The 27,121-nt window shown below is 38.8% G+C and overlaps 1 protein-coding gene across 1 annotated transcript in view; it reads left to right on the forward strand.

The window, feature by feature from the left end:
• Nucleotides 1–27,121, forward strand: part of PITPNB (phosphatidylinositol transfer protein beta) — a 68,698-nt gene that overhangs the window by 35,362 nt on the left and 6,215 nt on the right. The window contains exons 8-10 of the mRNA XM_007975258.3: nt 10,934–11,011; nt 24,794–24,904; nt 26,541–26,663. Of these exons, the coding sequence (XP_007973449.1) occupies nt 10,934–11,011; nt 24,794–24,904; nt 26,541–26,663 (312 nt within the window). The remainder of the gene's footprint in view (nt 1–10,933; nt 11,012–24,793; nt 24,905–26,540; nt 26,664–27,121) is intronic.

A 27,121-nucleotide genomic window follows, 5' to 3' on the forward strand; every position in this document is an offset into this window, starting at 1 on the left:
CTGCAACATCCCTTTCCAGCAGAAACACTTCGTGCAAGCATCTTTTTCAGCACCAGCTTCTGTGGCAATGCTGTGGGTCCATTCACTAGTCACATTTTTTTCCTTAATACCCCAGAGGACGCAGGCACTCCCAAATGGGAGGATGAGGCTGCTGATAATCACCTCAGCCTCCTTTGCAACACCTCTGCTGAGTCCAGCTCACTCACACCTCCCCTGCCCTGTCCCCAGTTTGGTCTCCTTTGGAGACCACGGTCATTAGGCAGGTCTGTACGTGCATGAGTCGGAGTTGTGGGCTGGGTCTGTCCACTAGTCCAGTTCTCTGAAGATTGCATGGAAGTTAAGAGGTGGTTCTTTTTAGAGCCCCTGAGGATCGCTGGGGAGCATTTTTGGCTAACTTCAGAGCTTGCCTGTCAAAGCCTTTATTAGGACTCAAGCCAAAACCCTGAGTCCCTTTGCATTCAAGTGTGGTCTGCCCACAGGCAGCTTATTAGAAATGCAAATTTGTTGCCCCCTCCCTGTTTAGAATCTTTGGAGTAGAGCTCAGGGCTCTTTCTGGCCCTCCAGGCAATTCCTGCACATGCCCACCTTTGAGAAGCTGCATTCTAGTATACATTATTAATGGTGAAGATTGTAGCGCAGGCACTCTTCTAGGATTTTGGAAGCAGAAGGAATCTCAGTTGGAGGCCATGCATGGTCCAACAGTGTTCCCCTCAACCTTTATTTATACTGTTAAAGAATTTGTAGCCCAGGGAACTGCTGTAACTCTTCAGCCAGGTAAGCAGTGGAAGGGGAGCCAGGACTCTAATGCAGAGCTGCTGATTTTATTTTTGTCATTCTAGAACAACTTTTTGCTATATGATGTTTCTTCCTTTGCAATATGTTAAGAGCATTCTTAATTTACTTGAAGGAAACAGGCAGCACCTGTTCTTCCATCAGTCTTCTCTAGTCCCCTGAAACCTCAGTTTTTATCAGCAGTCTTGGTCACCTCCTCCCACGACTGCTGACCTCTGATGTATTTTGAAGTTCGCATATGCGCAATAGAGTAAAAGGATTGGACACCCAAAGATGTGTTTTGGTGTGAGTACTTACAGGGAACACCACTCATACATTTTCTCATTTGTTCATTTAATAAACATTTATTGAAACTTACTATTTGTTCCGTGTTGCTACGGTAAATCTTTCTCCAGTTAAAGGAACAATTGTATCTGTCTAAAGAGAGTGTGAGATTCTTAATCGTGGACATGCTAAAGTGTGTCAAAGTGACTTACAAGTTCCAACTGTTGGTTGTGTGTAGTATGTGAGTGCTCCTTCACCAGAGGGTTTTTTTTCCTTACAGCTGATACAGACCAGCGCTGGGCACCAGGCTGCAGCCATAGTCAAAGTTCAAAGACTAATCAGAGCCACGAGTTTTGGAGTTTTGCAATTTACTAAATGAACAGCCATTGTAATTGCTTCTCAAAGGACTATAATGGGATTGTTGGGCTCATCTAAACTGTTTCTGAGCAGCTTGTAGAAGTCTCAGGTGAATCTTTTAAAGGATTGTGATGTCAAAGAAAATGAATTGGTTTTTAAAGTTTGTACTTTTTGCTTGTTCTTTATTTGGTGAGTATGTCTTGGTAGGAAGAACAGTGGCCTGTTTTAGTTGAGGGCAGGAATATACTAAGCCAGTACCTGTTTTTTTTTGAATATCAGTTGCCTTTGGGAATGAACATAAATGATTTGCTTTTCTGTACATTAGTTCTTTTTACTTTGAACATAACATTCCATTGTTTGACTTTTTTAGTGAGCAACCTGACACTTCTGAATTGTTTTTATTGTTTAAAAAAAAGGTATTTTGCTCTTTTTAAACATATTATTTTCTAAAAGTTGGCAAACTGATGAAACTGGGTTTAATTTATTTGGATTGAATCTTAGGGGCATGTAAGTTTTGGTCACACCTTAAGTGCTTGTTTCTTGTGCTCTCAGAAGGATTTGGTATATCTTTTCTTTTGATCATACAATCTCTGAGACAGTGCCCAGGTGTTGTATATTTGAGTAGATAGTCTTGGTAACACGTGCTTTACTGCGCTGTCTTTAGAAAAACTTTGTAATTGCACTCTCTAATCTTTATAATAATAAAATTTTTTCTTTTCAAAATTAAAAAGAATGATGGAACATGACCAGAAAGAGTTAAATATTGGTTGAAGCCATGTGAAGTGGTTAATATTTGTAAGGTTTTGAGCTACAAAAATGACATTTTCTTATGGGTCAACCTAATACATCCTCCAAATTAATTTTTGGTAGATGATACCCTAAATGGTCAGCAGTCCTTTTGGTTCTCTCTCACAGCTTTCAAGAAACTCCTGTGTTTTAGATGTTACATTTGTTCCAACTGCTGCTGCTTATTTCCTAAGAAGGGCTTTCTGCTTCTTGGAGCTGTGCAGTGGCTACCCAGCTCTTTAGACTGAAAAGAGCTTTTGTTTATTAGAAGTCTGTGGCTGAGATCCAGGCAGTCCTAGGCGGGCCTATGGTTGCCAAATGCTGCTTTGGCTGTTTTCTTCAGCATGAACAGACACACACTTGATCTCGGTAGAGTACCATGTCCTTTTGCTGTTAAAATGAACCTAGACATTCATTTCTGTCTTAAAAATGTGTTACTTATCACTAAGGTATGTGATCCAAAAACTCTTTATTAAAGTGTGTGCATACTAAAAACATGAGAATTGTGACCCAGCTCCTAACTCGAGATGAATGCATGTGATAATAGTTTTCCTGAACTTAGGGGGAAGCACCTCAAATACGCGTTTTGAGGTAGCAGTGATTTTGCTTATGCTTAAGAAATTTCTGTTTGTCAAATGCTTGTCTCATCTCGCCTTTACTGCACTGTGAAACAGACTGTTGTCAAGGTCTTTTGTAATAAGTTAGAGATTTTTTCCCTCATCTTCAAAGAAGATATAAATAAATGTAGGCATGGTTTCTATTAAAAAGAAATGTGAAAATGTTTCCTACATTATTCTACTGCCTTACATGGTCACACACTTTCAGATCATTTCCAGTAGTAGATTTAGAGAATGGCCACTATATTTGAAGGCATGGTTGGAGAGCAGTGCCCTCTTGTGGGAAAACAACATATTGCTTATGTTGTGCTTGCTTTAAACATTAGCAAAGATTTTAAAATTTTATTAACTGGGTGCAGTGGCTCACGCCTGTAATCCCAGCACTTTGGGAGGCTGAGGCAGGCAGATCACCTAAGTTGGGAGTTCGAGACCATCCTGACCAACATGGAGAAACCCCGTATCTATTAAAAATGCAAAATTAGCTGAGTGTGGTGGCACATTCCTGTAATCCCAGCTACTCGGGAAGCTGAGGCGGGAGAATCGCTTGAACCAGGGAGGCTGAAGTTGCAGTGAGCTGAGATCACACCATTGCACTCTAGCTTGGACAAGAAGAGCAAAACTCTGTCTCAAAAAAAAAAAATCGGTATGTACAAGCATGTTTTGTACAAAATGCTTTTTCACTAGAACCCATTATTAATTTAAGGTTTATTCCCAATTTCTTCTATGTTTTAAAAGTAAAAAGGGTGGGGAGGGTAATGGAGATGATGGGGGTGTGAATAGGATTTGCTCTAGTTCCTTGGGTGGGGGATGAAATTCTCTGAGAGGCAGAAAATGTTTTTGAGCAGCTCATGGCAGATATTTTTAAAGAAATAAGTATAAACAGCTCCAAGTCAAGTTTTTAAAGTGCATTTCTCATAAAAGCCCCTTTTCAGCATTTCTTATAAAAGCCCCTTTTCAGTATGAACTCTTTTTTGGGGAAGGCTCTCTAGGCTGAGAGGGAGCAAGCATCCCTTCAGGTACTTGAGTCTAATCAAATGGTAGAGTATAAATCACATTTTTGCAATAAAGGATCATGATTGGCTTTGGTGTCAGACAGGGCGGCATCTGAGACCTGGCTCTTCTGCTAAGCGATGGTAGACTCTGGCAAAGAATTTCACTTCCCTGCCCCTAGTGGTGGTGATAGTCCAGTACCTTTTTTCCAAGTTTTTGAGCCTTAACTGGAAGAATGTGGGGGCCTGCCATATAAGTGTGTGCTTCAAAATGGTAGCAGGAATGATTTTGTTTATTGGATTTTGTTCTTACTGTAAAAAAATGTTTACTTTTTTCACATTTTAACTTTTTCATATTTAATATTTTTTAACTGAATGCTAATGAATTAAATGGAATCTTGGGACTTAGAAGCTGAAGGCCAAATCATGAGCTAACATTCAGAGTGAGAGAGGGCTTACTTTGAATTTCTAATAGGGTGTTTTCCCCCATTTCAGTTTTAGGAAATTGATATAATTTGGTCAGTGATTTACTATCATTTAAGGAAACTTGCATTTTTGTAATTAAAACTTTTCTAAACGTATCACTTACATTTCAGGTATATGCAGTATAATTTTAAAATATGTAATGTTTAACAAGTACCTTTATGGAATCAACTTGTTTGTTAAAACTCATTTCATACCCGGCCATCCCATTACTGGTTATATACCCAAAGGATTATAAATCATGCTGCTATAAAGACACATGCACACGTATGTTTATTGCGGCACTATTCACAATAGCAAAGACTTGGAATCAACCCAAATGTCCATCAGTGACAGACTGGATTAAGAAAATGTGGCACATATACACCATGGAATAGTATGCAGCCATAAAAAAGGATGAGTTTGTGTCCTTTGTAGGGACATGGATGCAGCTGGAAACCATCATTCTTAGCAAACTATCGCAAGAACAGAAAACCAAACACCGCATGTTCTCACTCATAGGTGGGAACTGAACAATGAGATCACTTGGACTCGGAAGGGGAACATCACACACCGGGGCCTATCATGGGGAGGGGGGAGGGGGGAGGGATTGCATTGGGAGTTATACCTGATGTAAATGATGAGTTGATGGGTGCTGACGAGTTGATGGGTGCAGCACAGCAACATGGCACAAGTATACATATGTAACAAACCTGCACGTTATGCACATGTACCCTAGAACTTAAAGTATAATAATAATAAAAAATAAAAAAAAGGTGAATAAATAGCAATATATTCATTAAAAACTCATTTCATTGGTGTATAGAATTTGAAATACCTTCATTTTTAAGTGCTATAATATATAAACATATACGAGTAATAAATACAATATTACAATAATAAATATTGTATATTTGTGCATGAACTGCCCAAAGCAGTAACCCATCTCCCCTGAGGAGAGTGCTGGGGTGTAGCCCATGGGCAGCGGCTTAAGGCAGCTCACTAGCTCCTGTAGCCCTGGGCTTTATAGGAATCTCAAGAGCTTGCTCCGTTGGGCCTCACTTTCCCATCTTATCTTGGAGCACAGCTATTTGGTTTCCTTGCTGTGTTGTAGGATATGGAGTGTGTCACATAGCCATCTGGTTGTAACTTTTTTTCAGGGCTGACATTCTGATTTCTTTCTCTATTAATTTGTATCCTTCCAAAGGCTTTAGGGGTCTGCCTTCATAAACATGACAATGTTGGTGATAAGGATAAGATCAGAAAAAATAGAGTGAGCGATTAGTTGTGCTGTAGCCTAGCAGTACTGTAGACGGAGCCACTTCATGTGGATCACAGTGGCAACACAGCATAGAGCTATTGACAACCCCTGCTACCCTCCCCACCACCCACATGCCAGGCTCACCCCCACCATCTCAGGACACTATGGAGGGTCTCTGTGAGATCAAAAAGATTACCAAAAAAAAAGTGTGAAAGTGTTCTGTTCAGGGGTATAGATTTGACTGCATTTCTCAGTTCTCAATACAGTTGTTTAAAATTCAGCTTTTAGGATTCATTGGTGGCAAGCCAGTAAGGTTTAATGAGAGGGCTGAATTATAGAATATTTTTTAATGCAGTTTTGTCCCTCTGAGGTACATTCAGTAACAGAAACTAGGCCAACAAGTTATTGACAATTAGTGGTCCTTTGGGAATCTGCTTTAATGAATAGATAAGAATGATTTGTAATTAGCATAATAATTATATGCAAATGAATGCTTCTGAATTGCTCTAAAACACTTCTGAACTGTTTAAACAGCCCTCCTGAGATCTTGTTACTCTATTAATTTGTGTAGCAAATCTTTTTTTCATAGATCATGCAAAGATAAACTTCAGCCCAGCCCCTGTCCGAATGATTATGTATTCCAAGGTGGTAGGACCTGAATTAATGAGATTTACTTATACTATATTAATGGTACTCTGTGGGAACCTGAAAGGTTGAGGAGTCACTAGGGAGATGTAATTAAAAATAGAAAAGAAAGCTGCTTATTTGAAAATAACTGTTGAAATCAGTTTCTTAAACAAGTTAGTAAATGTTATTTCTCTTTACACCTCTGTTATTTGCTTTTGCAAGATTTAATGCAAACATTTTTTTTAAAATGGGCTTACTTACTCTTTGGAGTCTTGCTTGAATTTTGTCAGCTCGAGTTACTCGTTTGGCATTAGGGTCAACAGTGATAGGATCCAGGAGCTCATTTAGGTGCCCCAATACTGGAAAATGCAGGGCAGTGCTAATAAATGATGATTGTCATTTATCTTCATATTTAATTCAGCTTTATCCTCCATCCTGGGCTTTATTTTTAGGGTGTGATTAGAGGAAATAAGCCTTGCTAAGTTGAGCTGCAATACCCATGCATTTAAACTTAATGATTATCTTTGAGCTATTTTAATAGACACCTAATTAATCATTGTATGCTAAAGGAAAGCATTTTATATAGCAGCCTGCAGGATCCTAATCTCTGTCTCAAGCTTTTATGTTTACCCAGTAAAACACCCCCTCTCCACAGGGTGGAAAATAGGGGTTGATCTTTTATAAGCAGGTGCCAAGGAGTTGCTAATGCGTGTGGTTTGGGTACTCTTTTTCCTTAGTTTACACTTAGCCTCACCTCTGGTAACCCATGCTTGGTTATTTAAGCAGTTTCTGGTGTCTGGAGCTCATCTCAATTTTTCCACAAGCTGTCAAGAAACTCTACCAGCCTGCCCCCTACCTCCTACTCACTTCCCCATTCATAATTAGGAGTTAAATCTGGGCTCAGGGACATTTAGTTTGGCTCAGCACAGACAGATTTTGTACTTTCATTTTTGGGGGCAGCCACTATGCTCAAAGATTCATGAAACTAATATTCTTTGTATTTGAAATGAATCTGGTTTCTATTGAGAGTTTCTGTTGAGATCCGTAGTGAGCAACAGATGTACACCCAAGAGGTAGCACAACTTTTGTATTCCAGTGACAGGAAACAGTTATTTATAAGAAATTAATGAGTGTATTCTGTGGCTCCAGTGTGGAGCCTCAGTAATCCATTTATTTACCATATTTTATTTTGTTCTCCAAAGAGTATCCTGCCTGTTTTTCTTAAATAAGAGTTTTCAATTAAATAGAGTTGTATTAACACTAATCCGAATATACCTTATGCTGATACCATTGTATTTTTTCGTTGTTCAGGCACTATTATTGGTGGAGCAAGTAGTGTCTAGGGATATTACACCTAACTTGATAATGATGGTTTTACTAAGCCCTTATCCTGGCCAGGCCTCTGGGTATTATACAGATAATTAAAATTGAATCATAAAAAATTTTAAACACAATGCACCTTAGCAATAAGATTTTTCTACTTTTAAACATGATTTTAAAACCCATTTTAAAAAATGCATTTCCTTAGCCTGGTGAATTTGCTCTCTTTTTTTCCCAAGGATTACAGAAAGTGCATAGCAAATTCAGCCTTCAGAATACCCAGGAGCTGAAGACTCAAGTAGGCTACAGCTGTCTTCACCCACAGTATTCTAAAAGAACTAATGAGATGAGAAGTCTGCAGCTGGTGGCAAGCACAATAAACCATGAGCCAAGGGCTTCTCTTCATCAGAGCCTCCCCTTTCCCCATGGGATCCCAAAGGAGACAGAATACTAACAAAGCCAGCAGGCTGTCTCATTCCACACTATTGCTCATTTGCAGCTATAATTGGTAGCTGAGGTTGCATTCTGTATGCTGAAACTGTCATACATGAAGGAATATATTTGTTCATTGTGATACGGACATAAATCGTTCAGTTTTCAGATATAGCAAGACCAAACTAGATACCCAACAGTGGAAATGTAGCAAAGAAGATATTGTTCAAAAAATTAGGTGTTTGTTCTGGAAATACAAAACTGAGGTTGTTAAAAAACTACTTCCTGCTTCTTAATATCTTGCCACTTAATTCAGCTGATTAAACATTTACATATTCTTCATATTCAAACTAATGTAAAACAGAAATTTCTAGGTTTTGACAAGATTCATTATTCTCATCTTTCAAGGTTAAAGTGCTATTGTTAATAATTGGGTTTTGTTACGTTTTCAGTATAATATCTTTAATATTTTTCTGCTTTGTATTCAAGAGGAGAAAAAGCAGAGAGGGGAAGACTTCATTTCATATATACATGTGTATATATGTATGATATTTTACATGCAGTTGTGCTTCATAGGAAAATCCACTTTGATATCTCTAGTGCTGCAGCTTCTTGGTATTTTTGAAATGTGGTTTGATATCTGGCATTTGTTGACACCTTTTGCCATCATCCTGTGTGGTGTACCAGAATGTGCCCAGGACCGAGGCTAAGGAGGCTTGAGTTGAAGTGCTGAGGTAGTTGAGCCCTACCACGTCCTTATCAGACTGTGGTTTTAGCATCTTTCAAATGAAGGAGCTTGGGTGGTCTTTAAGGTTCATTTTACTTCTATGATTCTGTGAATCCATAGTTCAGATTTTTTCCTCTTAAACATGATTTTACAATCCGTTTTAAAAGTGCATTTCCTTTGCTGGTTTTGTTTGGTTTTGATTCTGACAGTAATTGTCTCCATTCTCTGTTGGCAGTTAACAGGTACTTCCTGGTGTTTGAGTTACCTGTTCTTTGTTTGCCTCTTTCTTTATCCTAACTAGACTGATTCTTTAGGAGCCAGAACTGTGTTGGTTCTCCTTTACTTCATCTGTTTCCTTGAATTACCTCTTATTAATAACATCTGGTGTGCTACCTTCTATATGATGGTTGTTCAATAACTAGATTTTGATTGAGGGAAATGATGCTGAAAGTGATTATTTGATACAATGTTAAATACTTTCAATTTTTGAAAAAAAATAAGCTTGCTTTTAGGTTTTAATTCCAAGCCTCTGACCTAGAAGAAAATGTTTTATGGTGTTGCAGGTTCATTTATGTTAATAGAGTAGCTTATTTCTCATTGTAAATCCAAGTCTTGAAACCACCTGTACACACAGTTGATTCTTTTGTCAATCAGAAGTGGAGTTACTCATTTTTAGGATGAAGTTCAAAATGGAAGTTTAAGAACTCATACTTGCTGACCTTTCTGCTGCTCTGCCCAGACATAGGAAGTAAGTCCAGTTGTCCAGCTCCTTGCAGACTGTCCATCCCAGTTTGTCATTCCTGGGTAATGTTGATGCCTGTGGCTATGCCACATTGCATGTTTTAAAGCATTAAGTCTCAGTATAGCGAGACCTATTTGCTTGTTTAATAATTTTAGGTTATTGTTGGTTCTTTTTGTAGACAACCTTTAGAGAGGCTTCAAGTTCTGGGTCACATATTTACACAGTTATTTTTCTTTAAAGTTTTGTTTCTCTCTGAACTGAACGTTTTTCTTTCCTCACATAATTTGTAACTTTAGGAATTATTAACATGGCATATGCACTTACTGAGTAACTGTTAAGTTTTGAGTGGCTGCTTCTCAACGTGTTTTTTTGTTTGTTTGTTTGTTTTTGATTTGCGGAAAGTTCGTATTATACTGTAGAGCATGTTCAGTTCTTGCTTTTGCTTGTACTGCCCTTATCTCTAGAAAAGTGATTTTAGTTAAGGTTCATCTCTGACATATCTGAACATTTTTCACTAAGTATGGGGTCTCTTCACAAATTCCGTAAAGGACCCCAGAGTCAAAGTCTGCTCAAGAAGCAAGGGACTCTCCCCACCTCTCTTTTCTTTGCAGTGTTTTAAACTGACCAACTGACCATGGTCAAGTTACTGTTGTAAGTCTCTCTTATTATTGTTATTAATCTGGGCTCTAGCTCTTCAAAAGTAATTTTATCTTTTTTTCTGGAGAGAGAGAGAGAGTGTGTATGTATAATGACAAGAGAACTTTTGTAAAGCAGGTAGATTTTAAAAGATTTTCTTTTTTCATTTCCTCCATTCTGTCAGTAAAAGGATATACTAAGGGAAACAATTTACACACACTAGAACCCTGAATAAAACCTTTATTTTAGAGCCGTTCCCTTGTGGTATATAACTGAGGCAGTCCCGTGACACCCCTCCCTTGCCTCCTTTGACAGTGGGGGGCTGACATGAGTGCACTCCTTCTGTGAGGAAGACAAGCCGTGTGTACCCCAGGGCTCTCTGAACAAGGGTTTGGAGAGGCCAGTCACGAAATTGAGATGTCCACCACAGACCCAACTGTAGGAAGAGGTTGGGGGATGCTGCAGAATCCATAGTTCTGATTTTGTTCCCAGCCACAGTAGTTGCTCTGGCCAGCATTAACAGTCCAGTGTCATCATCTCCCTGTAGTGTCAGAACTGGGATGGGTATGTTTTATTCTTTGAATGTGATTATCCATTTATCAAAATGTTTAAATTATTAAAAAACTGTTGGAAGGTTTGTTCTTGAAGACAGCTGTCCAGTAACCAGAGTGGATTGCTAGTCCAAGACTTTTATTATTTCTTATTATGTAGTTATTTAGCTCAAGGTAAAAGTTCAGTGCAAAGGAAACCAAACTGAAAACAATGGACAGGTCCTGAGCATTTTTCTACTTTTACACAAAAGCACAGTGAGTCTAGTTGATTTCTGTCTTGTGTTTTGGTAGCTGCAAAGAGCTGTTCTGGCAAGGTTAAAGAATATTCTCTGGTTTTCTTCTCTGCCTCTGACTTTGTTTTGCTTTGCAGGACTACAAAGCTGATGAAGACCCAGCATTATTCCAGTCAGTCAAGACCAAGAGAGGCCCTTTGGGACCCAACTGGAAGGTACTGGATGCTGACCTTTCTGATAGGCATAGTCTTGGCAACAGAACACTTGACAGGTTCTGAGTCTTGAAGAGCTGGTGACGTTTAAGTGAAAAATAGAAATGGCACAAAAATAGTTTTATTTGCGATAAGGACTTACAGCCAGTTGCAGTTGGCCAGCAAATCTGTGCTGCATTAACAACTGAACAGAGCCAGACTGTCACTTTCAGCATAATGCTGCTCCAATAACTCTTAAAAGAGACAAGTGATTTAGTCTTTGGGGATTGTAATGTTCTCTTTTGAGACCTGAAGCAGTATAAAAATCCATGTTAAATGAAGGTCTATAGTTTAAGTTTAGTCTTAGTAAAAACTGAACAAGTTCCCTTCACCCAAGCTCATATTCCTGGACTTTTAATAGTTATATTTTTGGAAAGCAGGACACGAGCAAGCAATTTTTGTGGCAAGTAGTTTTTGTTTTTTTTTTTTTTTGAGATGGAGTTTTGCTCTTGTTGCCCAGGCTGGGGTGCAGTGGCACAGTCTGGGCTCACTGCAGCCTCTGCCTCCCGGGTTCAAGTGATTCTCCTGCCTCAGCCTCCCAGGTAACTGGGATTACAGGCATGTGCCACCATGCCTGGCTAATTTTGTGTTTTTAATAGAGACGGGGTTTCCCTATGTTGGTCAGGCTGGTTTCAAGCTACCGACTTCAAGTGATTCACCCACCTCGGCCTCCCAAAGTGCTGGGATTACAGGCGTGAACCACCGCGCCCAGCCAGTAGTTGTTTTTAAATAAAGTGCACCCCTTTACTTTATTCATGGAAGTAAGGTAGTGTCAAGGTAATAATTTAAATTGCTATAGAAATATAATGCATTTTAAAGACATCTGCTAAACTAAATGACAGATCCTTAAAGAAGTTTTAATGTGTTATTGGCAAGTTATTACAGCTAATTTGACAGGAGAAGAGCATAAAAACTTAAACATGCCCACAGCAGATTTTCTACTCACAGGGTCTTACTTGGTAACCAGCCTTTCTGTGCTGAAGCCAGTCACAGGTCATCGATAAATGATGTCTAGATACTAGTTGTTGCATGCAGATAGAGGATTACTGTTACAGCCCCACGGAGAGCTCATTGAGTGGTCCTTCATGGGTGTTAGACTGTTTTGTAGACCGTCTTGTGCATCAACTATAAGGAAAAAAGAGTTTAACTTTGGTTTATAAGAAATGATTCATAACTATCTTATTTTCACATTTGTTCTCTGGGTAGAGTGTAGTTCAAAATTCTCCCAGTTTTAATACTTAATATGTTAGGCCAATCTTGTGTTACTATAAAGAACCTGAGATTGGGTAATATATAAAGAAAAGAGACTTAGGCCAGGCATGGTGGCTCACACCTATAATCCCAGTACTTTGGGAGGCTGAGGCCCCAGGGTGGATCACCTGAGGTCAGGAGTTCAAGACCAACCTGGGCAACATGGTGAAACCCCGTCTCTACTAAAAATACAAAAATTAGCTGGGCGCGGTGGTGCTTGCGTGTAATCCCAGCTACTCAGGAGGCTGAGGTAGGAGAATCACTTGAACCGGGGAGGCAGAGCTTGCAGTGAGCCGAGATTGCAACATTGCACTCCAGCCTGGGTGACAGAGCGAGACTCCCTCTCAAAAAAAAAAAAAAAAAGAGGTTTAATTGGCTTACAGTTCTGCACACTGTACGGGAAGCATAGTGCTGGTATCTGCTTTTGGGGAGGCTTCAGAAAGCTTACAGTCATGGTAGGCAAAGGAGGAGCAGACGTCTCACATGGTGGAAGTGGGGCAGGGAAGTGTGCCAGGCACTTTTATACAACCAGATCTCATGTGAACTCAGAATGAGAGCTCACTTATCACCAAGGGGATGGCTCAAGCCATTCATGAAGGATCTGCACTCATGATCCAAACACCTGTTAGAGGCTTTACCTTTAACATTAGGGATTTGCATTTCAACATTGGGGATTGCATTTCAGCATGATATTTGCGCAGGGACAAATTTCCAATCTATACTACCCAGAAAGTGATGTATACCATTTATAAATTAACAAATTCCGTCTGCTTGATGTAAATTTGCTTTAATGGATTTAGAAAATGTCCCCACCCTTTTCCAGATTTCTAGCTTCAGACTTTAGAACTCAATCTTAGTTGGAGGGGAAGCCCTTTGAGATTTCACACTGGTCTTCTAAACAAGGACACCATGCCAAAGAGCAGCCCAGATGGTGGCTACCTCCACTGGTGCTGTAACTTCTGAAAAAGTACATCTTATTCTAATGCATAGTAGCTCTAGCTGACAATACTTTTACAGGGAGTAAAGGGGCGTGAGGTTGAGACCCAGAGGTGAATTAAATATTGTATTTTCTTGAAATTACTGCTTTTCAAGTATAAACATTAGAAGACAATGCTACATTATGTGGTGGGCCTTATGTTTGGGCTCAAATCCTGCCTGTAGGAACTCCTAACTGATTTTATAACAGGCAGCAAAAGTAGTTTGATACCGTGAGTTGTGCCGATTTCTAACTTTTTAGGAACTTGGAATATATACCATGTCTGGCCTGATTTTTAACTGATAACTGCTTTGTCTTTTATTATTGACTAATGATTGAAATTCTAAAATAGGTTTAATTCTTAGAAATAATGTGAATTTTATATTTCTGCAGGTTGCAGAACTGCAGGTTTTTTCCATTTTCACCCCTGTGTTAAACAGTAACTTATTAGGCTGGTAGGGTACTGGTCGTTTCTGCCCATTTGCCTGTTGATTGTTCATTTTATCCAGATGATGGTGGATCCAGCTACTCTTATAAATTGAGCTACTGCCTGACTGAATTTATGTGAATTACTGTGATCTCAGAAATAACTAGTGCAGTCAAGAATAACTAATAATAATTAAGCCATCCACTCGCTGCTGTGGAGGGAAATAAAGAGTAAGAAGATAGCTGATAATATGGCATACAGGAAATTAGGAACCTTTGGACTTGATCTTACCAGTGTCTTCTGTAAACATGTTTAGCAGACCCTCTTTGCCAATTACTGTCCTGTTGGAGGCACTGAGGGTAGCACTAGGGAACGATAATAGTTGGAAATTTTTATACTTCTGAAATGCATGGAAGTAATAGGGAACAAACATATAATAATTATGGCTTAAAGGAAGAAGAAATCTTATTGTGGACCCACTTACCAGGGTTGTGTGGAAGAATGTTCTTATAGAAGAGCTGCCTGGTAGTTCCACGGTCTCTCTCTCAAAAGGCCTCCGTGAGCCATTCCCATACTTACCCTTCAGCAGAAACCTGCCTTACCAGTTCGAATTCCAAAGTCCATTTGAAGCTAAATGCAAATCCCATGATGTCTTTGAAACTTTTCCTTATTTGTCTGATGGTGATATTTTCCCTCTGAATTATTGCAGTATTTACTTCCTGTCTGCACCAGACTGACTAGGGGAAAATAAACTTTTCCTTGGTACCAGGTTCTGTACAAGGTTACATTTAATCTTTACAACCTTCGTGTGGTGTAAGTTCAGCTGCTTTATTTTATATAGTTGAGAAACTTGGGCAGAGAAACACACGTAATAGTTGTAGGAGAAACAGCACAACGTCTGCCATTTCTGGAACATCTGATTCAGTGCTAGTTATAGCATTGTGTAAGGTATGGAGATGTAGCAGGTTTTAACTCTTTTTTTTTTTTTTTTTTTGAGATGGAGTCTCGCTCCGTCGCCCAGGCTGGAGTGCAGTGGCTGGATCTCAGCTCACTGCAAGCTCCGCCTCCCGGGTTTACGCCGTTCTCCTGCCTCAGCCTCCCGAGTAGCTGGGACTACAGGCGCCCGCCACCTCGCCCGGCTAGTTTTTTGTATTTTTTTTAGTACAGACGGGGTTTCGCCGTGTTAGCCAGGATGGTCTCGATCTCCTGACCTCATGATCCGCCCGTCTCGGCCTCCCAAAGTGCTGGGATTACAGGCTTGAGCCACCGCGCCCGGCCAGGTTTTAACTCTTAATCCAGTGACTCCTAGATCACCATTCTGTACCTTTTATGCCCTGTTGCATCATTGGCAATTGTGTGACTCCCTATTCATGGTATTTGCCAGAATTTGATAATTTCTGTTACACTAGTGGTACGTTTTCAATGGTCAGGGAATCTGTAAGTGTCAGAGGCACTAAGGGAGATCCATTAAAAAGCCATTGGGAATCTACACAAGTTGCAACTTAACGCTCACTCTGAGCCTTGATTTCCACATCTCCAAAATGGAAATGATTTTAGTAACTACCAGAAGGTAGTTGTAAAGACTGAGTGAAATAATGTTAAGTTCTCAGCACAGAAGAAGTGTATAATCAGTGTTAACCGTTATCATTGTCATCATGCTTTTGTCTTTCGTCTCTTGGGGTTGCTGAGATCTATAAATGTGACCCTGTATTTATGACACGTAATTCTTATCTGTCTAGTATCCAGAGCGTTCCCCTCATTCTAGAATGTGTTCCCCTCATTCTGGTATCTAGGGATTGTTAAACACATCCGGGTTCACGTGTCTTTACCCCTCATGGTTATATATGTTTAATGAGTGATTTTATTTGGTTATCCATAAAGTAGAGAGCCACACGGTTTAGAGAGGATTCACTAGCAGGAGATGATGAGGTTGCTAAGGAATATATTTTCATATTTTCCACATTTGTTAAGAGTACAATTTTTTAAGCCTATGATGTGATACATATCTTTTATTTTTAAAAAATTACAAACCCAGAGATGCAGGCCTCAGTTGTATATTTATTTTCCCTTTGAAGAAAGAATTTTTAAAATTTGAGTGCATGAATTATATTTTTGTTACTTAGGATTCAGCACTTGATGAAGTGACTGTGTGCATAGTAATAGGAAAGTGATTTATAACCTGATTAAGAATTTTGCTTCAAGGCAGAATTGTACATTTCTGATGGATGTAAATGTCTTGCTTCTCTATAGCACTGTGTGCACGTGTGTGTTTGTGTGTGTGTGTGTGTGTACCTGTTTCCATTTGTTTTTAGCTTTTCAGTTTCCCTTCTCTGATTTGAGTGAGGAATTGTCATTTTAACAGATTGAAACACTACCTTTGAAGATTGTGGTTTCATTTTTATCCCATGGCAAGGCCTCATTTCTTCCTTCATTTAAGCCAGACATCTCTTGAAGATTTAAGCTTCTGTGTCTACAAATACATGATAGTTAATAATTAGGCCTCTAAAGGTCTTTGTAGGAGGCTTTGTCAAAGCATCTCTCCCTTATAGGGCTTGATGTGTCTCGGAAGTCTCAGCCAGAGCTCTGAACTTCGGAATATATAAGGGGATCCGGTCAAATACATAAGTTGATCCAGAAATTATGGTGGTTTTAAAATTATCTTTATGTACATGTTCTTTCTCATAAAGGCATGCCCCATTTGTCTTTTGTGTTAACTCTAGCCTGAGCTAATGCTCCGCAGTCAGAGCTTGGCCGTTCAGATTTTCATACTGTTTAGCTGCTCAGTCAGCTTTAGAATCATTCTAGAACAGCTGTAGAGGCCATTCTGGATCCTTCATGCCAGTAGAGGGAAACCATATTTGTGCATGATAGAGATGTTAATTTGTTTCATGCCGTGCTACCAAGATTTCTTTCTTTTTCTACCCCATGTCTGTGAAAAGATGGTGGTACACTTGGTGTCAGTGACCTAAGATAAGGAAACTGCAAAATTTTTTTGGCCAGGGACAGGAGGAATAGAAGTGAGTGATGAGGGAGAAGTTGAAATTCAGGTGTGGAAATCTCTTTTGAGATAGAGAGTGGCAGGAAAGCCACCCAGAGACTCAAGTGGCTTATGAGCAGTGTTTTTTACTTGGTAGCCACCCTAGTGGAAAGCCTGGGAGGTGCTCTCTTGTTTCTTAGCCTCAACATGTCTGTGAGATCCAGGGAGGATACAAAGCATTTGAAAACATGTTCCCTCCCTGTAATCTCACATTTGAAACCCCATAGTGGGTGGCATAAAGAGGCTTAGTAATTAGTTTCTGGTTAGACCACATTTTGGATTATGTATAATAAAGCAGACCTTCAAGCATGGCTGAGTTTTTTTTAATATCTAGTTTGATGACTACATTTTTAATTTGATTTTTAAAATAAATATATAGCACATAGTATGTACTAATTATGTTAACTCCTATAGAGGATACCAAAAAAAAAGCTTTTCCATGTCTTTAAGAAGCTAAGTGCTCTAAGAGCAAAACTGATTAATTCTAACCTTATCTTGGCTATGGAATGTCTCTGTTCTCAGGCAGAGTTAAAGGATTCAGGCACAGACGAATGAATGTCTTATTCAAGTTCAAGAAGTGATTTGGCAGTGTGAGCTTCTTGCAGAGATTCTTCCAGACACTTCCAGAAACAGTTTTCTTCATGAGTTTCATTTGAAGGTGAACTTGGGGTTTTGCTTGAAAATAGTGTCACTCCTGGAGTTATCAGACACAAGCATGAAGCATATAACATAGTCCTCTTTAGTGAAATGGGTGTGAGCCACACAAAAAATTAGGTTTGGAGGAACATGGAAAATGTGACTGATTATCCTCTCACAGGCAGTAAGTTTGCCTGTCTGGATCTTATTTCGCCTATTTTTGTGAAATTAGATTAACCTACAATTAGTTCAGTCTTTTTTAACTCACATTTAGTCTCACATTTACTTCCTCCATTCAATATTTTCCATTTGCCCCACCAGATGGGACTCCTCCACCTTTGAATGCCACTAGAGTCTTGCCAATGACCTTCTCATGGCTCCCGGTGTGTCTTGGGTTAGGGCGGTGGTTTATGTATTCCCTCTGTCTTCCTTCCCCCCACTTCCTCCATCTCCTGTTGTTCACACTGAATTTTAAACGATAAGCTTTGTGTCTAACTTACCTTGATATAGGTCAGTGCCAAGCAGGGAGGTTTGCTCGTAGTAGGGGCTTGTAAGTATTTGCTAGATTCAAGTTAACTACCTTAAACCAAATAAAAATCAAGTAAATGTTGGACTTCCCATGTATTTACAGAAATATAATGTCCAATGTAAGTCTGTCAAAATGGCTACTAAAATAAATGGTTACCTAAATAAAGTTTAGATTACCTAAATAGAGAGAATAGCTGAGTTGGGGAATGGGGATCTGCTTGAAATTTCAGTACATAGACGTCACATATATTTTGTAATCTTGTGTTGATATTTACTGATGCACACACACTGGCAGCACTCCCAGCAGTGCATTTATTTTTAACTTTCTTGGTGAAATCTGGGTTGGAAACAACATCACAAAATCAGCAGCTGAGATTAAGCATTCACATTTCCTTAAATTGAAAAATGAAAATATGAAGACAGTTATGAGCCTTATAGAAACTGCTGTGTCTTTGCAAAGTGTTAATTCTGGTTCAGTGTAGCATATACCTATTCCATCTTCATCCCAACACAGTTTTAAATAGGAAAAAGTATGTGTAAAGTTGACAAATCTCATGAAACTGAGGGGACTGTATTTTTAGAAAATACATTTCCAGAATGCCTTTGGATTCTTTTTAAAAAATGTTAAATCTCTTTTATGTTTGTTTATATTTGTTTGTCACAGATTTGAGAAACTAGTTCTTGTGGATAGCATGTACTGATTGCTCACTCTTCCAGTTAAATACACTGTGTTTTGTTTAGTTACATTGTGTGCCTCTAGTATACATTACTCCCCCTAAGACCTCATCCACATACCTTAGAGTAACCTAATATGTGTTGTTAAATTAAAAACATGACTCGGGCTTGGGAGTTTCATTTACAGTTAGAAACATGAAATGTAAGGAATTCAGTGAATATACAAACTATTTAAATACAATTTTGGAAACATTTCACAACTAGTGCTTACTATATTACAGATGAAATTTAAATTACGTAGCGATGAGTCATAATTTGAGGTTCTTGTTAGCCCATGACGTTCATCTTGTAGAACTTTTGATTGTTCTCTTTGTAATCAACCATTCTTTACCCTTTTAAGTTGTCCTTTTAAATTTTCATGCTTTATGTAAAACTCAGCAAAATCATTTTATTTACTTTCAGATTAGGAAAGAGTTAACTGTTTTGCCTTAGAGGAGGAAATGTTAGGTTTGGGCTGGATTGGAGTTGTGTGTTAAAGATCTTAATTCAGATTTTGGTTTTATTTGCTTTGGGGTTGTTTTTTAGCCAATGAAGAAGAAAGAATCAGAAAACTTTATTTAAAACTTTTATTTTAGGTTTGGGGGGTACATGTGAAGGTTAGTTATGTAGGTGAACACATGTCACGGGGATTTGTTGTACATAGTATTTCTCACCCCCGCCGGTACCCAATAGTTATCTTTTTTGTTCCTCTCCCTCCTTTCACCCTCCCCACAACATTTGTATTTTTTAAAGTCAGAGAGGAAGCTTTGTCTTGCCCCAGGCTGTGAACCTCTTGAGAGCTGGGCAGAGACTTCTGGAACTTCTTTGGGTCTTGTGGATTCTAGAATATTGCTCTGAGTCGGGGGTCCCAAATATTTGCCCCTTTGAGATTTTTCACATTTTGAAGGTTACACATTTCTTCACTAGAATGTTGCTGATGCCCTAGAAGTGTTGATCATTTTATTTTGCATGTATACCTTGTAATTGCTTTAAAGAAGAATTAAATATGGGATGGACTAAACTTATGTATTAAAGATCTTAATTCGGCTTTTAACTTGATTTTGTTTAGCTTTGTTTAGATTTAATTTACTAAACATCAGAAGAAAGAAGCCAAAAGCCAGATTGTTTATAGTGAAAGAAGAATGAAGACTTGAAATAGTACCCAGATAATTTAGGGTAAAGTCAGTCTTTGTCCTAAAATACTCTGCTGAGGGCAAAAAAAAAAACCTTTTTTAGCATCAATTTGTTTTTCTGCGTATTAGGTTTTTTTAAATTTTTAAATGATAATTTTGAAAATAATTGTACACAAAAGAAAATAAAAATTAGTTGTCTAATTTAATTACTATTATTTGGTATATTTTCTGATTCCTGTAGTTTATTTTGTTAGGAATGTTTATACTATACATAGATACCTATTTGTATTAATTCTCCTTTTTTTCCCTCCCACATTGTTGACTGTTATTTGAATTTTTTTCTTTTTCTTTTTCTTTTTCTCTCTCTTTATTTTTTGAGATGCAGTTTTGCTGTTGTTGCCCAGGCTGGAGTGCAATGGCACGAACTCAGCTCACTGCAACCTCCACCTCCTGGGTGCAAATGATTCTCCTGCCTCAGCCTCCCAAGTAACTGGGATTATAGGCACCCGCCACCACAACCAGCTAATTTTTGTATTTTTAGTAGAGACGGGGTTTCACCATGTTGGCCAGGCTGATTTCGAACTCCTGACCTCAGATGATCCACCTGCCTCGGCCTCGCAAAGTGCTGTGATTACAGATGTGAACCACCGCAACGCTGGAAAAAAATGTTTTTTAATGACTGTATGCATACTAGCCCATTGTATGGAAGGCCTGTGAAGTATCTCACCCCTCTCCTGTAGTGGGTATTTAACTTAATAATTAACAAGTCCAGATTTTTGCTGTTACCGGATAAATCTGTGGTATTATTTCTTTACTTGATAATAGGATATATTTCTGAAAGTGGAATTACCAGGTTAAAGGGTACAGGGTAGGATATGAACCACTTTTGAGACTTTTTATTACCTAGTGTCAGATTTCACTCCAGGGAGATGATACCAAAAGGATTCTTTTAGGTTATTGTACGACATTCAGACATTTTCACTATTTTCTGTGGCATCATAAGTATGGAGACTTTCAAAGCCATGTTCTTAATCAGTACTTTTAAAAACCATAGCTCACATTTAACAGATGACTCCCGCAAATCATTTTGAGAATTGTATGAGAACTTTTAGATATCTTGTATACATTAATAATAATGATTGAAAAAAAAGTGTGTAGCTTGTGTGCTCTCAACTTTCTTCTGGTAATATTTATGTTTTTAGGCAACAAGCTGTTGTTTTTTAGTTGGGTGCGTGTTCTTCTCTGAAGGGTTTTTAAAAAAATAATTACTTGTAAATTGGATGGAAAGCAGAAATCAGATTGGGACTGAATATACATTTTAGATCTGAAAAGATAGCTTAGTGAACTGGTTCCTTTTTGTCCCATGGCTTATAGTTTCTAAAATGAATTTTATAGATCAATGTTACTTTATGAATTACCAGTATTAATTGATTTGCGCAGCTTGCCAGAGTCACTAGAAAGAATGTGAGAAATAAACTTGGTTAATTGTTGAAGTCACGTATGTGTACTCTGTTCTTGGAGCTCAAGTTTAGTGTAGGCATATGTATATTACAGTTAGCTTACTCCTTTAATTAGAACCATGCTTCATCCCACTGTTTTTATAAAATTGCTGGAGAATTCTGAAGCGTCAGTGTTCTAGGTACACCCAAGATTTTTCGTTTAGTACAAGGTGTCCAATGATTTGAAGTTGTAGAAGAAAGCTTTCAGCAGCTCATAATTAATAGGACCTTCTAATGTTCAATCTGGAAAGTATCTTAGTTCATCAGTGGTTTGGTGGAGTACTCAGTCATAGAGGAAATTCACTGTGGGTGGGTGGCAGGCTGGGGAATATCTTCTGAAGCCCAGGCATATTGTAGAATAAAACACAAAATTACAGGAAGTTTTAGGACAAGCCATTGGATGTCAAAGATGTGTAATGTTTACCACGTACAGCCCTAGACCAATCCTGGCCCTCAAGAACCTTAGTTGACTCACCCCTGCTTTTAGTTTTTCCTCAGTGGAGAATGAAAAGCTCTGATAGAGTCTGGTTTTCCTGTTACAGATGGAGAAACGAGGCCCAGAGAGAGGTTAATGATCCTGCCCTGTGTTAAACAGGAAGTTACCTTGCAACCCAAGTCCCCTTACTCCTAGTCTAGTGCTACTGTTTGGCAGCTGTATCTCACAATTAAGTGCCATATTCTGCATAACCCAAATTGTATTGCATATGAGGATTTTCAGTGACCTTCATTGGATTAGAAAGTACTTCAGCATTGGCTCGTCGTTTATTGGTCAAATGATCTGTGGAAGACCAACTTTGTTGTCATTTCAATAAAGCTGGGCACTTAGAAGCTAGCTGTGTCTTATGGAAGGCTTGTTGACGCTTCTTCATCCAGGAGCCCAGCTTAAGTGCCAGGGGCCTGCAGAGCAAAGGGAGGAGTATGTAAATATTTGATTTTAGCCCAAGCCAGCATCCACAACAGGAGGGTGTTTCCTGGGAGAGAATATTGACACCAAGGGCAGCATTATTTACATAATTATCCTCTTCTCTACCAGCTACATTTATGTCCCCTGACAGCACGTAGCACAGAGTAAAGGGTAAATGGTGCCACGTAATACTTGCTGAATTATATTATATTACTAAAGTATACACATACACATACATCCTGAATTTTCACATTGGTACTCTGTTTTATGGGGGAAAAGTCATGGAAAAATAGAGCTAAGCTAGCCAAGATATTTTGTTAACAGAGCTCACCTGCAAGAGGACAGTTTGCTATAATATTTTTATTTAATTGCTTACTGGTGCTACCTCATTGATTTAGCCCATGTATCAGGTTATTCTTCAGAAATGAAATGTTACTACAGAACAAATGTCTTGAGAAAAGTTGATCAATCATGAAGGACTCTATAGAACATTCAGTCGCTTAGTAATACCAGGATAGAATTTTTTATATAGCATATCCCTAGAATTAACTTAAAACTGCGCCATGGTATATAATTTGGGGGAAAAAAATGTGGTCTGGTGCTTCAATCACATAAAGGAAAAATAATCTTGAGGTTTAGAATAAGACCTAGAAATTAATCATTTTTTGAATGTATGTGGCTGATTTGAGAAAGAATCTTTGCTCACACGCAGCTTTTTGAAAGTGGGATGAGTTGAAGCTGGTAAGTTGAAGCTGACAAGCAATGGTGGTGGCACCCAGTGGGACTGATCCAGTGATGTCTGGGCACCACCGTGTGAAGACAAGGACAGCGGTGAAGAGGGAAGAGCCCGTGGGAGAGGCTGCTTTGGCCTTTGACTCAGTAATTTAGTTTTTATAAAAGGGGTCCCCGTCATGTTGCACTGACTTTCTTCTCCTATGAGGCAACTTGGTTAAAACTGTCTTGCAGATTCAAAAGTGGTCAATACAGCACTTATTAAAGAACAATGGAAAGAGAGAACTAACATATATTAAGCCCTTCAGTCTCACCTACTAAGCATGGAACATAAACTGCCTTGCTCAGTCCCCACAACCGCACAACAGTCCTAAGATGATGTCGCCTTTTTTTTTTTTTTTAATCATCTTGTAAGCACACCAACACTGGGGCTTCAGGTTTACAGAAAGGCTCTTTTCCTCAGACCGTACTTGCAGTCTGCCTCTGCTCTCTGCGGTGCTTTGGTATGTGCCTTCTGCAGTAGACTGAGCCCTGAGGGCTCACTGCTATGCACCTGTTCCAGGCTTTTCTGGGTCAGCTCAGGAGTATTTTGGTCTTCTGCACACATCACCTTGGAAGTGGACCTGTGTATTTAAGTCACTGATGTATGCTGCAAGCTCCTGGTCCACCCCCACTCACTCACTCCTGAAAATAAACATGCTAGTATATTGAACTCACTAAGTAAGGCAAAGCCTCAGTAAGACTCACAGAAATCATCAATAATAACATGGGTTGCAGTGCCCCCACCTCTCATCCCAGTTTATTTATTTCTTTATTTTTATTATTATTTTTTGAGACAGAGTCTTGCTCTGTCGCCCAGGCTGGAGGGTGATGATGTGACCTCAGCTCACTGCAACCTCTTCCTCCTGGGTTCAAGTGATTCTCCTGTCTCTGCCTCTCTAGTAGCTGGGATTACAGGCTCCCACCACCACGCCCACCAAATTTTTGTATTTTTTAGTAGAGATGGGGTTTCACCATGTTGGCCAGGCTGGTCTCGAACTCCTGACCTCAAGTGATCTGCCCACCTTTGCCTCCCAAAGTGCTGGGATTACAGGTGTGAGCCATTGTGCCTGGCCTATTTATTTTTTTTTAGAAATAGGATCTTACTATCTTACCCAGGCTGGTCTCCAACTCCTGGCCTCAGGTGATCCTCCCACCTCGGCCTCCCAAAGCTCTGAGATTATAGGCATGAACCACTGTGCCCCGCCTCTCTTGGCTCTTTAAAAAAATAGTTTATTTTCCCTTGTTTACCAGAACAAGTCTTGATTTGATTCCTGACTACACCATTTAAACTGTGAGGTGTAGTCATTTGTGGAAATTGAAATCTGTATGTATAGGATTTACCTCCAAATATTTGGTAATTACAGATCATTTTTGCTGTTGCATCACTTTTCGTATCTCCCTTCTATTGAAAATACCTCAGTTAATAAACAGTGCAGGTCCACTTGCGAATATCTGAAGATACAGGAGAAAGCTGAATTTCCTTGTCATTTTTTATTGTGCCTCACCACATCAAGGGAGTGTGGTAATGGTGTTATGAGAACCCTTACGTATTAAAGGCTCACTATTGATTTGATGTGAATAGAATTTGGTATTTAATATGAAATCTGAATAGTGTAGTTTGAGGCAGAGCAACATACCTATTAAACTTTAGAGCTAGGAAGTAACTTGGTCTGTGGAAGGAGGGTTTACAGCAGGGGAATACTGCGGCTTTTGCTAAAATGATTTCAAATTTTCAAATATCTGAATTAAACACGTGAGATTGTAATTTTCTTCATGTATATCTGTGATGTCGTTACACAACAGTCAATTTTAATGAAAACATAAATATTTAAGTCACAATTTCTCCTTTTCAATTTTTCTCATCTAGAAGGAGCTGGCAAACAGCCCTGACTGTCCCCAGATGTGTGCCTATAAGCTGGTGACCATCAAATTCAAGTGGTGGGGACTGCAAAGCAAAGTAGAAAACTTCATTCAGAAGGTAAAAATCTGCTGAAAACGTGGTGACTTAGATTTAGGGTAAGATCGGAGCTAGCTATTAATGGGATATCTTCTCTGTTGTTACTTTTTTTCCCTCCTTTATGATATGAAAATTATTGTCCCTACATAATTCATTTCAGCCCTTCTTTATACCTCGAAGCAGCAAAGACAGATGGCAGCAGAGGTTTTAAGGGACTTTCTTTGGGGACAAGCACAACAGCTTTTCATTCAAAGTGCTTACCTTATGATTTGCCCAGCACTTCTGTAGAGAACCCTTTTCCCCACACAGCACGTCCCCAAGAGGACCTGGTGTTCTGATCCTGGCTGGAGGGAGAGAACGAGCCCAGCTTGCTGAAGGGCTCCTCTGCCCCAGCTCAGCTGGACCCTTCCCCCTACCCTCCATATCTCTCAGAATATATATGTGTGCCTTGTGCTGTCACAGGGGAGGGATGTCTTCTTTAGAGGTCCTTAGTGAAAATAGGCACACTCTGAACTAAGGTACACAATCTGATGATCCAAATTCTACTTGTTTCTTTTTTATGTCTTCTTTATTAAAGTGAAAGTAACATGGGCAGTTAGATCTAGGAGGAGGGGAGAATTGGAATTTTATAAATGCACACGGTTGTTACTACCTAGGAATGTTGAAACATTTCCTTGGTATTTACTTTTCCTGTAGGGTGAATATTTATTCTGTTATTATTATAAAGAAACCCTCATTATATCTCAGATCTCCACAATTAGTAGTGTCTGTTTCATAATAACTTTTCTATTTTTAAACTATAGCTGCTGTAATACTTTATAAGACAAGGATCTCAAAGTGCTGGAAACTTTGATTGTTCATGGGCCTGCTTGCAGTTGGCCCACAGTAGGCATTCTGTAAATATTGGTATTCTTCCTTCCTCTTGGATCATAATCATAGATTAACAGTCCAGTTCTGAAAAATGGAAGTCACACATGTAATTGATAAAATCCTTTCTATTCATGGAAAAATATTTTTAAGTTGAAGATTGTCCAGAAATACTTACTGTTACATGCAGTTTTCTCTCTTTTTGGGAAAGTTGAATAAAACTTAAATAATCCTGCAATGGAAACCACATTATATACATGGTTTTTAAATATATTTATAATAGTGACAGCAACGTGTTGTGTAGAAAAATTAAGGGAGAGTTTGTAATGATACTTAATTTAATAAAAGAACCCAGGACTCTCTTTCTTTCAATGCATTATTGTATTCCACTTCATAGTGCATGTTAAGAATGACAATATATAGTTTTATAGCAGAAGAAATCTAGTTGACCTTTGCTTATTGACATTTAGAAAAAGGTAAAAATAAATCAGACCCAGCAGGAATGTGTTGGATTAGGTCATACACACCACGTTTTTTTAGTTTCTACTAGATCATGACACCTTTGCCTGGGAGATTGTTTTCCATTTCACAGGGAAAAGTTCTTTTTTTTTTTTTAATTTTGTTGTACACAATGATAATAAAATGGAATTATGATTTCCACAAATCTACAGAGTAGTCTTTTTGAACCAAATGTGTAAATTTCATGGGTTAATTGGAACATGTAAAGTTAATGTGTCATTAATCTTAAGTTTTTGTCATCTTATGCTACTTTTTTTCTTTGCTTTAAAAGCAAGAAAAACGGATATTTACAAACTTCCATCGCCAGCTTTTTTGTTGGATTGACAAGTGGATCGATCTCACAATGGAAGACATTAGGAGAATGGAAGACGAGACTCAGAAAGAACTAGAAACAGTAAGACTGGCTGTTCTATGGCAATTCTCTAATTTTCCCTTTTCTAAAACTGTTTACATGCTTGGTAAATACAGAGCTAGAATTAGGAAGAGTGTTATTAAAAGCCATTCCCTATTCTACTTATTCTCATCAAAATGGAGTTTCTTAGACACTGCTATTCCTTCACATATTCTGATCTCTCTTTTGTTGAGCAGATTGCGTGAAGGTAGACTAGAGTTTTCTCAGTCTAGAATTTGTTACCTGTTAAATATCTAATGCTTCTGTATTCTTTCTTACACACTAACTCTAGTTCTCTATGTTGGTTCCTGGTTCACAGTCCTTTTAGACACTTTGCCAGACTAAGTTGCTTTTGGCTCAGTTTGTATCACAGCAAGTTTACAAATGTTAACACGATAAGTCCTAGTTCGCTTTTTTTGTAGAAAAGGTAAGGCTAGTGGTATCTTTACTAATTCTGGAAA

Source organism: Chlorocebus sabaeus, chromosome 19 (assembly GCF_047675955.1).
Source record: "Chlorocebus sabaeus isolate Y175 chromosome 19, mChlSab1.0.hap1, whole genome shotgun sequence".
Classification (NCBI taxonomy): domain Eukaryota; kingdom Metazoa; phylum Chordata; class Mammalia; order Primates; family Cercopithecidae; genus Chlorocebus; species Chlorocebus sabaeus.